At 38.6% G+C, this 14,587-nt stretch overlaps 1 protein-coding gene across 3 annotated transcripts; it reads left to right on the plus strand.

Annotated features, from left to right (window-relative positions):
- Positions 1-13,337, plus strand: LOC148846437 (ribonuclease H2 subunit C-like protein). 3 transcript variants are annotated; one of them, XM_088952937.1, is made up of 5 exons: positions 1-322; positions 436-528; positions 1,978-2,156; positions 2,690-2,761; positions 13,082-13,337. In XM_088952937.1, the coding sequence occupies exons 1-4, from the start codon at positions 142-144 to the stop codon at positions 2,750-2,752; spliced, it is 516 nt and encodes a 171-aa protein (XP_088809063.1). In that variant the 5' UTR covers positions 1-141; the 3' UTR covers positions 2,753-2,761; positions 13,082-13,337. The 3 variants fall into 3 exon arrangements, 2 of the variants coding, with proteins under 2 accessions (XP_088809063.1, XP_088809064.1); XR_016101732.1 differs by having other exon boundaries at positions 15-322; positions 2,641-2,761; XM_088952938.1 differs by having other exon boundaries at positions 15-322; positions 1,978-2,106.
- Positions 13,338-14,587: the final 1,250 nt, after the last annotated feature.

Consider the following 14,587-nt stretch of genomic DNA (forward strand, 5'->3'; position numbering starts at 1 on the left):
AAAAAAAGTGAGGGAATTTCTCGTTCCCCCACCCCAGAAATTCCAATAGGGCGGGAAATGAGATTATAATCAAAACCAGAGCTAAAACTGTTATGAACTGAAAAATTAGGGTTACGATCCTTCCTTGTGCACGTCCAAGCAATGGAGGTAGAGAGTGAGAGAGGGTTGAACGACAAACCAAAGAACGGAATGCTAGGAAGCATTGATCTTCGCTCTTCCGAGTCAGTGGTGGATCTGACTGGTCAGGTTCATCAGCTTCCCTGCTGCATCAAACATGACGGCCCCTGCCCTGTTTCTCAGTACTTCAAACCCCATAAAACAGGCAAGTTTCAGCTTCCTTGCTTTCTTCTTCCCTCAACCTCATCCGTTTTTGGGTTTTCCCAGCTTCCGATAATTCGCCAGGCCTCATCATTTAATTTTTATTTTGCTGGTTAGGTGTTGAGGTTGAAGGTTTAGCTGTGGAGGAAGCCTGTTTCAGAGGAAGGAAGTTGCAGGGTGCTACGATTCCCCTCCCAGAAGGCTACTGTGGTATGTAATTCGTCACTCTTTTCTTTTTCTTTTTGTTTTGTTTTCTTCTCTTTTTCATTTCTTATTTACACTTTTTGAATCTAGTTGGTTTTAGGACCAATAAATAATCCAGTTAAAAAAATAAAAATAAAAAAGTCCAGTTGGTTTTGGTAATGCAAAATTACTGCTAGAAGATAGATTGTAAAAGCTGTTGCATAGATTCATCAATCATTGGTTTTCTATTGCTATTTATAGTTTTTCTGTTTATCTTTTAGGTACACATTGTGTCTGTTAAATTCATCGAGAAAGTCAGAGATTATCTTCATTAGACTCCACTTGATTTTAATCTGTTGCTCAAACCTAGTAAAGTTTAATGCTAAGGCTACATTTTTCATTATGGTTGATACATGTTTCTAGTTGATAGAAACACGTGAATTACTTATGAGGCATTTGGGGTCGGGGATCATGTTGAGACCAACGAATTCCCCCATTGGTACACCCATATGACTTTTCTGTACCAATTATTCATAGACAGAAAATAAACAACTTAAATTTAGAGTTGATGCACTTATTGGCCACTAGAACACCATCCAAAAGTTTTGTCACCCTTAGCCTAAGTGCTTTGGAAAGTCAAGACAAGGAGGTTGGCCACTTCCTTTTGTGGAGTAGTGAAATTTTATCTAGAATGCACTGTAACCGAAACAAAAAAGTTACTAAATGTATGTGTGCCTCCAACCTTTCTGAGACATTACAAGAATGATGGATAATTTGGAAATCTGGACTAAGTAGGCCTTTCTATCAGATTCTCCTGCACACCATAGATATATCCTTACCAGTATTCAAGTAATTGTCATAAAAATCAATGGAAAATACATCCACTATAGGCTCCCAATCCTAACAACTCATCCTCAATACCTCTTACTAAAACTCCCTTCCCAACTTCTTCATACATGCATTTAAATGGTATGATAAGATAACTTATGACTGTATCATATGCAGAACAAGAAGATTTAAGGCTAATATGTATCACTGCCTTTGTAGATGTTTTCCACATCCTCAATCTTCATGCTGCTTGTGTAACAGTGTAGTGGAAAAGTACTGTTCCTCTTTCTATAATGAACCATTGATATGGGTATCATGATGGTCCTGTAATCAGCTTAGAAGTATTTTGGATCTTTTGTAGTATTTTTCTGGTTCTGGGCTTGATTTAGTAACTTTGTTTATCATAAGTGGTCCATCCTTAAAGTCATGTTAATCTAGTTTTATTTGAGTTGTGTTTAAGGTTTTAGAACATGGCTTGTTTTATTTGTCTGACGTGTTATTACCTGCATATGAGAACTTACTTGTAGAATTTTTTTTCCTTGTCTGTGCTGCTATATGACCTATAATTTCATCAGAATCCTTAATGTATTTATGGGAACTGGTGCTGATCTGATTTATTTTTTCTTCCTATTTGCTTCTCGCTTCTAGGCTATGTTTTAGGAAAGAAGAAGAATCCAGAGAAAAGCAATACTTCCGAAGCCCATGAAGGGAACTGTTGGAAGGTGGCCGCAAAGTCTCAAAACATCAAATATTGGAATCATGACAGTCTTCCTTCAGGCAATGATCCTTTTATGCGTTGCTTTCACTGGTTTGCGGTTGCAAATGCAGTAAGTTTTGTTGCCCTTTGTACTTAACAAAAATATGTTATCCTATGTACTTATCAAAAAACAAAATTGTTGCCCTATGTACTTATAAACAAAATTGTTGTCCTATGCCACAAAGTACAAGTGTTTATATGGTCTGAAAATCATAATTGTATTATAAATTGTAAGGAATGTTATGTTGAATCAAATGTGAATTGTATCATAAATGGAAAATTATTTCTCTTTTTCTATATTCTTTTTTCAAAAAATTAGAATAGATAAGCTAAAAACTTAAATATAAAGAAAAGTCATCTTACCTAATGTTCTAAAAGGTGTGCCTTGTGTGCTTACATAGGCTTAGAGGTGACACTCGTTTTGTGGGGTGTGCCTTGCCTTAACATAGGCGACTAGGCGTGCCCCTCCTAACTTGATGCTATGTTTTGATGAATTGACCTAATTTGATGTTTTCTGATGGACAACCTTGAATTCACAATTTGCTATATTGTAGGGTGTGCCTCTCCTACTTTAATTAGTGTCCTTTCTCTGCATGAGTGCAGTTGCACAAACCTGTGACATGTGATGATTTGGCTTCTCAATCTACTACTTCAGAGAGGATGTGATGGGTTAAGGTGAGTGTCCTATAACTCATGTTACAGTCTCATTGCAAACACTACTACACTTTTGAACTTTTTTTTGAAGAGTAAAATATAAAATTTTATTAATAAGAAAAAACAGATACAAGCTGTTCAGGTGTCAAGATGACACCTAACTCAAAGCAAAACATGCATCAAGAGCTTCAGTTCAGACTTAACTGATTCATATTACAACTTTGAATTTCTAAGGTATCCCAAAAGTTGTCAGCAAAGTCTGAAGGACTAGATTGCTCAAATTCTGGAAGACACATAACCTAGCTGGTGATGAGTTTTCCAACCAATAGATAGATAAGTCGTATTGACATTTCTACTCTTAGTTTTGAAATGGGAAATGTGGTATTTTCTTATATTCAAGCTGTATGCAAGAGATTGTTTTCATGGAAATGCGGCTCCATGGTAGGGGAGCATTTTCTGAGGCATTTCTGGGGTATTATTGTCTCTTGGCTCATCTCTTTTAATTGTTTTTGGAGTCTTTTTAGGGGTGAAAATGGTATTTGTTTATCCGAATTTGATTTAGTTAAGGGTGAATCAAATTTGATCTGTTTATAATTGGATTGAACATGGATCTACCCCAATCTGATCCAATTCAATTTAAATGTATATGCTTACATATACTTAAAGTTTATATTCTATCCATTAGTAGAGTTGGTTTGAATGTTGTATTTTTAGTAAAGAGTCATTGGTTCAAGTTTCATAAAATTTATTTTCAGTATTTTTTGTTCATGTTAAAATTTATTTATATTTTTGCTTGCCTCTCAAGAGCTATGAGTATTCCACTTGTTTGGGTTAGAAGATCTGCAAATTGTTTGGCTGATGGTTTAGCCAATCAAGGGGTTCAAAGACAGATTATGTATTGAGCACAACTGTAATATCTTGGGGTAGTTTTGTTTTTTTCTTTGGTTCTCTGGTTGTTCACAACATCTTGATGTATCTCCTTCTTTGTGAATTAATATTTTCTGTGTTGCCGAAAAAAAAATCGTTTTATTAATAATATATAATATTCTGATTATTCTTTGTTTATTTTATTAATTCTATTCAATATTTGATTGCAATCTGATTTCAATTTGTATTTGATATAAATCTGATGGATAAGATTCAATCCAAATCTGAATATAAACGAACCAAATTTAGATCTACCTTATATCCGGTTCAATTAGATCCCTTTGCAGCCTTAGGTCTTTTCCCTTCTTGCGGTTCTGATTGTTGCACATTTCTTCTTTTTCCTTGTCTTCTTTTAATAGAATTTCAAGTCATTTGCCATTATAAAAAGTCTTTATCGAAGTGAATGAATTTATATATATCATTGGGGAAGAATAATTTTGATGGTCTACCTTGGCTAATCTTCTGGTCTATTATTTATCAATGTTTAAGATTCCTTAGAACGTGAGCAAAGAAATTGAAAAGATAATGAGGGACTTTTTATGAGACCTGGGAAAGGTGGAAAAGATCATTTGATTAGATGGGAGTTGGTTTGCAAAAGCATATTACAGGGTGCATTGGGTCTTGGAAATATGGAGATGAGGAACTTAGTGCTGTTTTTTATTGGTAACACTAACTTTTATTAAAGTGTGGTAAGTTAATTCCAAATGATACATAGAATATGCCTAACATTCTCCTAATGAGGCTGGCACCCACCCCCATCCCTCACATGCAGTTCCTTATTACAATATACCCCTATACAACTTTTCCCTGTTCACTCCTTGTCTTTCCATGGCACCAGTCATCATGTTGCTGATTTGTGTGTCCATATTAAACTTGCATTTAGTTATGAAGCTAGGGTTCTTAGCTCTTTCATTTGTTTTTGTTGCATCCATTTGACATCACCTTTGAGGAATTTAGTGCTGTTGGGCAAGTGGTTGTGGAGATTATCATTGGGTAAGGAAAAATTTTGGCATAAAATGGTAGTTAGTATACATGGCAAATTGGACAATGGTTAGGATGCTGGAGTTGTTGCAAGAAGCACAAGGAGCAAGGATGTCTCCTTGGAAGGCCATTAGTGCAATCCTTCCTTTCTTCAGGTTCAGTTATGATGTTTGCTTGGGTAACTTGGTTAAATTTACATTACCTGGGTGGGTCCAAATCTTTGTTGCATCTTCATTTGCTTGGTCAAAGAAGAGAGGTAGAGTCAAGTGGAGAAGCCTAAGAGCTGTTGCAACCTAAGCACTGCGAGGAGAGGAATACAACAATCTTTAAGGAGAAAGAGAGGTTCAAAGAAGTGGTAATTGAATGTATAACAATCAGGGCGATTCATTGGCTGAAATCCATGGTGTTGCTCTGAATACTCAGTAGATGGCATAATGAGGAAGTGGCTCTTACTTTAGTTTTGAAATCCAGGATTAGTACTTCTTGGACTCCACCGGAGGTTGGGTACATTAAACTCAACTTTGATGGCAGCAACAGAGGGAACCCAGGACCATCAGGTGCTGGAGGCGTGTTTTGGAATGAAATAGGGCATGTGCTGGCTTTGTTCTCTGGTCCGATTTCATTGGGGATTCCTTGAAGGCTGAAGTGTTGGTAGCTTTGGAAGGTGTATCTACTATCTAGAGCAAAGGAGCTGATTGTGCATGAATTGATCATTGAAAGAGATCCAAAACTGGTGATCAAGTGACTATTAAACAAAGGAAATGATTTATAGATATACAACAATGAGTTTAAAAAGGCTGATAGCAACAATGACCTCAAAAAAGTTTAAATGGATAGTGTTGTTAGGACTGTTATTAGTGTCTTTTTCTATTAAGTTGTAATCAGAGGTACTCTTGTAATTTCTCCTCTTTATTTTAAACACCCTAATATATAAATCAGTGTGGGTGCTGCCACTGACAACTTTTGTTAAATATTCTTTACTATTCTCTCCTCTCTTCTCTCTCTCTCTCTCTCTCTCTCTCTCTCTCTCTCTCTTCCATTCTAGATGGTAAAGCTAAGGAACAACAACTCCCAAACACTTTCCTATGAGAGATTTTTTCACCCAAATCCCAACACAACACCCCTCGAAATATCTTACAAAAACCAACCACCCCAAAAGAAACATAAAGACAACCCAAAATTGCAATATCCGCAAGAGCATGCAAACTAAGCCCGGGAACCAAAAGCAAAACAACCACAGATACACAATCCTCACCCTTTCACCTGCATCATACCAGAAAACACTTAATTCTTCATCAACGATGCCAATCTCCTCTCATTTGCCTTCCTCCCAGTTCCCACCCCCTCCTCAACTACAGCCTTCTTATTATTTTCCTGCCTCTATTCTGTTCGAATTGTTCGATTGCCTTCCTCACCACTGCTTCTCCCCCCAAAAAGAAAAGACCAAGAGATTTCCCAACTGCCAACTGTCTATCTACTAGTTGATCAATGCCGACTTTTCCTCTTTCCATCATATTTATCTTAGGAGTTTCTTCAGCTTTATTCCTTCCTATTTCCTTTTCCCCCTCACCAATTTCATTATTTTTCTCCTCAGCCTCCTTCCTTCTCTCTCTCTCTTCCTCCAGATTGTTCTCATAATCCTTCAACCTATACTTATCCTCCTTTTCCCCTGTTAGTGCTTCCCCTCTTTGATAATTTAAATCAGTGTTCTGAGCCTTCTTATCTGAATCCACATCTAAACCGTTTTCATCACCTTTGTTTGTCAGACAGCTCTGATTTCTAGCTGTGAGCTTACATCCTCTCCTTTTGTATTTTCTCTTGAATCTGCCACACGGACTGTCCCTGACCAGTCCTTCCTTGAGACGATGAAAACCTTGGTGACATGAACGAGCTGCCCATTGCTGGATCCTTTCTTTTTTTCTCAGCTGCCCTGCCTTGGGGTTTTCATTATTAGTCAGCTTTGACACATCTTCAACTCTCTTCCTCCCCATATCCCTCCTCAATTTTCCAATGGAAACCAAAGAACTCAAAACTTCTTCTTCTCCTATCTTTTTATTAATCTCATCACTCGTGACTCCCCCCAATTCTTGGACCAAATCTTTACTACAGAAGTCACAAGAGGGACCCTTGTTTGATGAGGTGAAACTCACATTCTTTTTTGGGAATTCTTCCTTATCTTGATTTCCACTCATTTCAACCCTTTCTACCACTCCATCACCCTCCTTTGCTCCATTCGGAACTTTTCTAATTCCTTGGCGGGAACATTTTCTTGTGCATCTCTATCTTCAGAAACCCACGAAAGTGCTTTGGAGACACACTTCTCTGCAGTTGTTTCAGCCTCCAACTGCTCGGAGATGCTCCATTCTTCCGGTCTCACGAACTTCGTAATCACCCACTCCCAAATCTCCTTCTTCCTCTTGCCCTGGACACCAAAAGACCTCGAGGGAATTTGTTTAAATTCTATTACCGAGTGGTGACATAGTGAACAAGATTGAAGAAGTTTACAAAGATAAATTGAGGTGTTCTCATTGTGGTAGGTTTTGACATACCAAAGAGACCTGTTGGGACCTTGTTGGCAAGCCAAAGAACTTTCTGGCTTTCCAGAAGAAGCAATCACAACAACCTGGGAAGAAGTCTAGTTCGGCTAATGTTGTCTTTGGTGGCTCATTTCAGGAGAGTATCTCCATAGGTTATAAGGAGGGAATGCTGAATGCCTTACGTAATCAGCTTGAAGAGTATGGTAGGACTCTCCATCAACTTGAAGAGACCTCTATCACTCGATTCACTCCTACCTCACATGTATCCACTATCCACCTCAGGTAACCATACCTCTGCATTCCATGTGTCTACTTCATCCTCAACTCCTTGGGTAATTGGATCTGGGGCAATTAATCACATGACTGGTAAGCCAAATATATTTTCAGCATATTCTTCCTTCCTCTTCCTTTCAAAAGCTTCAAAAGCTTTCCTAGCAAAGCTCTCCAGTCTCCCCTCCCATAAAGAATAAGCGCAGGGACTTCCAACTTCCACTTCTCTATCAACTAACCTTTTCAAATCCAAACTTCCCTTCTTTTTCTCCTCCTCTGACACCACAATGGAAGAGAATTCAAAGCTTTTATTTTTTATCTAAGCAAGCCATCTTCTCTACCGAGTCAACCTTCTTTAGTTCATCACCTTGGGGGTGTCCAGATGAAACTTGTCCCATTTCCAACCTCTAGAGATTGCTTCTCCACTTGGGGGTTCTCATGACAAATATTTCTAGATTTTGCTTCTCTTTTAGAAATTCTTTTGTATTTGTTAGTTGGTCTTTCTCCTACCAGATCCTCTCTCAATCTCAAAAAAACCTTTGTAACATGGACAATGTCGAACTTACTTGAAGCTCTAGGTTTGTTTTTGGAATCGTTGAGTCATCATCCTTTTCAACCCAATCATTATTTTTTATTTTTATTTTTGATCAATAACTGAAGGGTTTCATTAAAGGAGAACAAAGATAAGATTCAAATACAATAGTGGGGGAGGTAAACTCTCTTAACTCTCCCCCAAAGGGAAAAATTACAATGTAGCCCAAAGCAAATGATTTATTCCCACCCCTTGTTTGGCAAGTGCATCAGCAAATGAATTGGCACATCTTTTAACCCACTGCAATCTCACTTCCATACCTTGAGTTAGCCACTTGAATTGTCTTCATTCGTTGTTGTATGTCCAAAGTCCATCATCTTCCTTCCCTAGCCATCCTATTACCACTTTTGAGTCTTCTTCAATGATCAACCTGTTAATATTTAGTTCTGTAGCCCTTTTCACATCCTCCATCAAAGCCAAGATTTCTGCTCTCATTGAGTCCCCAACACCAATTGGGCCAGAAAATAGAGATGTAACTGAACCTTCCTTCAACTTTCAACCCAATTATTATCCTTCCTCCTGCGATCCAAATCAACACCCCGTCTTCCAAGTTCCAATGACCACTTCAGAAGCTGAAGAACCAGCGTCACCCCTACCTTAACACCATGAGGCAACTTTTTGACGGTGCTTACCTTCTAACTCTCTCCTCCTATGTTGTCTCCCTCTTCCTTGTTGCCTTCCCCTTCCCTAGCTCCACTATCCTCCCTAACTTCCACCTCCAAATCTGCTGAACCTCCCCCAATCAGAAATGTACCTAAGACCCTATTTTGCTGGCATAATTTCGGAGGAGCAAGAGAGATTGTACCTGGCCCACCACTGGTAGAGTCAGAAGAATTGTATGTGTTCTGCTTGGCCAGAGGAATGTTCTCAGGCCTTGAAGATGGCTTGCGAATCACAGAGATTTCAACACCTGCTGAAGTGCCATTGACAACAATCTCCAATAGGCCTGTGCTTGCAATTACCAAATGTTCAAAAGAACTCATTGATCTGGGTCCACCCATCACCTGCCCTCTTCTTTTCTCCCTTGAAATCCAACCTCATCTCTAACTTTATCTCCGGCCCACCCTTCTTTAAATTACTTAAAAACTTCACATCTAAGCCCCTATCTTTATGAAATTGAATGCCCAAAGGCCTAAGCATTCTTCTCCTCAGGTAGGCCCCACCAATTAATTGTTTCCCACCCAATCTCAAAGAAGCCCTTCCGGTCTCTTTGAATACCTTCCCCTTAAATTATCCCACCACGTGCCCCTCCTTACTCAAAGGCTCTTCATTTCCTTCCCCTAAATTCTTCTTTTACCTCCACCCTTTCCTCATCTCCTACTCTATCCTTAGTGAGCTTGTCCACACTATCGACCTTTCAACTTTCACCGTCTTCCTCCTCCAACCCCCTGAGTTCCTACACAATCGTCTCCCCTCCTACTTCTGATAGGCAATTGAAAACCTGAGCACAGAAAAGCATAAAAGCTGGATTCTCCTCCATCCATCGAAACAGGATGCAACCCTCAACCACCGACCTTGGATTATACCACTCCCCTGCAAAATTCAACACAAGTCATGAAGGAACCGGATGAACCTCCTCAACTTCGACCAATATTCTTGCTGAAACTAGGTTCTTCATCCAGTATGTGCAAGCATTAATTTTCTTGAAGGAGCCACAAGCATTTCCCATCACACAAAGTTTGTAAATTCCAGGCATGGAGAGGAATTCTGAAGACATTGATCCACACGAGACTCTTTGAACCTACTTCTCTGATTACTGCCACTAACGGATGCCACTTTCCTAGCTTATAAGATACACTGACCTAACTTTAGCAGATTCACGATCGAAGATATCCTCTGCCTCCTCCTTGCTACTCAAGACAAAGAGAAAAAAACCCTGCATTTAACTTTTTCACTTGGACTTTCTCTTTCACGTTCCACTTTGATCTGACCCATCTTAGAACCTTGACTTTGTCAGGATCAGAATGGTAAAAAGGACCTACTAGGCACTTCTCTGACCATCTCACCCTCTCCAGGGCACCATCACTTGATTCCATGAAGACTTCTTTAACAATCTTGAGCATCGACTAACAGCTTTGATGCCCTAACCATCACCACACTCAGTATTGCCTCCTAGACTAATTGCTAGATCCCCATGAGTATTAAGGGTCCAAGGAGTGTCAAGGAAGAATCATTGCTGTCTACTTGGGATTAGTTGGTGTTGGAGATTCTTTGAGGGCTGAAATAATGTCTGTGCTGGAAGGTCTTCAAAAGGCTAGAGAGCTGAACATGCAGAAGCTAGTAATTAGTAATTGAGGGGGACTCAAAGTTAGTTATTGAGTGGTTGCAGAAGAGGAGGCTGGATGTTGGTGCTATATAAATGAGAAAATGAGTAAATGGCTATCTCAAGGAATGGAAATCAATGTGCAATGGGTGAAAAGGAATTCTAATTCCTTTGCTGATACATTAGCAAAGCAGGGGGGGGATCATTTATTTTGGGCTGTATTGTAATTATATCATCTTTATCTGTACTTGGGAGAGCTAAGAGAGTTTCTCTCCCTTTTCCTCTTTGTACACTTTCTTTATTAATTTAGTAAATCACATTCTGTTATTCATCAAAAAGAAAAAAAATATTCTTCAGCCATCCAACCACAATGTTGGAGCCACCCTTCATGATTTGCTTATCTAAATTCATATCTCTTTCCTGTTGGATTCCATGGAGTATAGCATGGAGTTCAGCCCTTATGGAATCCTTAAAACTGATTGGGCCTGCGAACATAGCTGCAATATGGCCATCTTTATCTCTAAACTCTCCACCCACTTCCAAAGCTGCTAGCATTGAAATTTAATTTAAGTCTCCTTCAGTTGGTGTCCATGGCTTTGGAGCCTTTGTTTTTCTTGAAGATGTTGCAGCTACTTCTTCCCACTTTTTCCTCAAAATCATCATATGAAAAGGGGCAAATGTCCACGTGCAACTAAAAAGAGGAAGAACCATATGATCCTCTCTTCCTTAATCCTTGGCTATGTAAAAGTTCCTTCACTGAACAAGATGGAAATACTCGTAGGCACTGTCCATGTGCAACTTAAAAGGGGGAAGAACCATTCCCAAATGAAAGAAATAATGAAATGGAGTATCATGTGATGTTCTGTCATTGTTATTCCGGTAAAACTAACCATCTTTTTTGTTTTCTTTTTATTTTGTAAACATCTAATTCTAGAAATAGTTTTTAAGTGTAAAAGCAAAATATTGAATTATATCCAGATTTTCCATGTTTTTTTTTTTACTTGGGAATCCAAACCAGTAATTTCCCATTTAATTTATCTAAGAGGATCTGCAGTGACCATTTAGATGGTCCAAACCTAGGAGAACAATTAGAGCAAAGTCAACTTTTTCCAATAAAAAAAGTTTACTTTTTCAGATGGATTTGGCACTGAACAGAACAGAATGGCAAAACAGGATTCATGTAGCTGGCCCCATATGGTTGGGACAAGGATTAGATGATGATGATGATGAGATGGATTTTATCCATCTAATCTCTGCTTCGTATTCAAGGCATCCTTGACATTAACTATGTCTTCACAATGATTGGAATAAATACAATAAATACATAGGTATGACTAGCTCTGTGGTAGGTATTTATTTACAGAATATACAACATATGGCTGGGCATTAGGTTCCTGGACCCACCATATTCAACCTATGTCCCAAATCCATGTGTGTGCAGGGTCAGTAATTTTTGAAGGCAGATGTATAGGTGTAAGTAATACTGAATATGAGACATATCTTAAGCCATTTGACACCTCATTTTCACACTTTCTTCTCTTTGTGACATCCAAAATGATGTCTGACCTTTAACAATGGCCTGGGTGTACCTCAAGTAAAAGAGCTGCTCTTTACGGAAAGGCGACCGTCCATGCAGTTTGCTGGTGCATTTGGGAGGAGTGTAACAAAAGAATCTTTGAAGATAAGTACTTCTCCCTGGATGAGTTAAAAGGAAGGGTGCTTTTTCAAATTAACTCCTGGATGAAGGTTTCTAGTATGTTCAGAGGCATTTCAATGGGAGACCTAGAAAGAAATTTGGGGCTGGTCCTGAGTTCTTCAAGTTTTGAAAGAGTTCACACAGTTCCTATGACCCCCAGACCCCCTACAGATTTCGTTCTCCAGTTTGATGGCAGTTGCTTAAGTAGACTTAGCCACAGAGGTCAAGCAGGAATATGTTGCAGAATTCTCACTTCATTAGGCACTCAAGTTTGGGCCTATAGTGGACCCATTGGAGAGGCTGAAGCTATTGAAGCTGAGGTGTGTAGTTAAATCAGCAGGAGGGACCTTGGAGATTCTCTCATCAGATCAATGAAATCAGGGTTATCCAATTGCAGCTACACTGTGTCTTCAGGTGGATTCCAAGGAATTTGAACTCAGTAGCAGATGCTCTTGCTAAATCTGGGGTGGGCAGGGATTTTTTGTACAGCAATATAGAGCTTCCGTTTTAATGGGTAGGGAAGGCTTTTTGGTTTTTTTTAGTACCTGATTGATGCATCTCTTATACATCCTGTATATCCCTCCCCTTTCTTTTTAATGAGAGTTACCTTTTCTCAAAAAAAAAAAAAAAGATACCTTGTATTTTATTCATTGTATTTGCACCTAAATGTGGGTAACCTTGCCTCAGATATAAGAGAAATTGCAATCATGTCTTTATGGTTCTATCACAGTGTTTTGAGGCTTAGAAAATTAATATATCTACACTTTTAATTCAACGGAAACCTTGTTGACTAACCTAAGCAAGTATTTTCTTTATTGTACATGCATACATACTGTAATTGACTCACAATGTTTCTCATTTGGTGCCTAGTTTCAAATGTTTCCAGTGTGCAAGGATTTCAGATTGAGATGAACTTAAAAACTTATTTCATACTATTTAATAACTTTTCTTCTTGATTTACATTTTAAATTGTAGTGTTAGGTTTATATTTACGTTGTAAAAAAATGACACCTCTCACATTTTTTGTGTCTTATGTTTCCCTATTTTGATGTTGGTTCCTCCCTGCCCGTTACAGGTAAAGCTAGTGGTAGCAGCATGTGCCATATGTAATTTTATCTAGAAAGGACAAGGTATTATTGACTTTCTAATGTATGAACAAGAAACTGGATCATAGATAAAAGCAGCTTGGGAGTTTGAGGCAGGAGTAACGACAATGATTGAAACTCAAGTTTCAGATACTGTTTTTGAAGGGGGATAACCAGAGATGACTTCCTAGTTGTGGGACTAGGACATGATTGCAACTAAGATGTGGGATGATCATTTGTGTGGTTTATTGAGCATTTAGTTTTCTTGGATTTTATACTTTGTTTACTGGCAAGTTGGATACTTGGATCTATATTTGAGCTGCTCAAAAAACTATAAGAACAAGTGATCACGCTATACACTGTATCTGGGAAGACAAAGGCTAATTTTCTAATGTTAAAACTAAGGTTGAGCGAAAAAAAAAACAACTAGGGGATGCATGCACAATGCAATTATGCAAATGTCTGATAAAGTCATTTCAATGTGCTACAAATCTCTATTTCTATCTACATTCTAATCTAAATAAGAGTTATCCTCATCTCATGTCTTTGTATATGTGCTCCGTTTTCTTTTAATATTGTGGATAAATAATAAATTATGGGAACGAAAAAGGATAAAAAGGAAGAAAAGGAAAGAACGATATTGGTTTGGGCCTCAAGTTCACACAACTGGATGTCTTTGTAAACTGAAGGGCAGACAGGTCTGAAGTTATGGTATTAATGCATGATTGATATGGATATTCATCTCAGTGCCTCAGAAAGGTACTTGAGAATATTTGCACTATATTTTTTTCCTCTTCCTTTAATGCCTCACACAAGCTTTCTTTTTTCAAATCCTTTTGCAACTTGCAACAAAGTATGTGAATTGTCAATGAGTCAAAGCTTCCATCCAGCCATCTGAGTATTGTTGGTTTATCTCTGCTCCATATGTTGTTGATATGGCAGGGTACGGGTTTAGTTTCCCAACTGGACCTGGGTTGGCTCAAGTGCTCAACTTACTATTTCAAGAACTAGACTACCAGAGTAATGCAATGCAATCCAAGGTATCCAATTAGTAAATTGGGTTTGGTGGACCAAGCTCCATGCCTGACCCGACCCATACCCAACAGCCAACAAGATATCAAGGGTGGTGGCGTGTGGCATGTTTCAAACCACTTCTCTGGATTGCGCTGTGTATCCATCACAATCCCTTTCCTGTTGGCGGTGACAGAAGCTATAAACCTTATCCCCAACCCATGGTTCACAGTATTGACACGTGTGATGTGCAAAAACTGTGTTTCCTGCCATTCAGAGGGACGATAGTTACTAAAATTAGGATAATTCTGGATTTCCTTGTCACAGAATGGTCCCCACTCCATACATCTAGCTCATAGGACTTGTAGCCGTGCATTTGGAACATTAAAATTGTATTCATCTCTAGAACAGATGTTAAGCTTTGAAGTATCAAAAGTATCATACTAGCATGTAGGAAATATGTAGTATAAAAAAAGGACCATGCA

This window comes from Nelumbo lutea, chromosome 7, assembly GCF_056320005.1.
Source record: "Nelumbo lutea isolate HS-2025 chromosome 7, American lotus-T2T, whole genome shotgun sequence".
In the NCBI taxonomy this organism is placed as follows: domain Eukaryota; kingdom Viridiplantae; phylum Streptophyta; class Magnoliopsida; order Proteales; family Nelumbonaceae; genus Nelumbo; species Nelumbo lutea.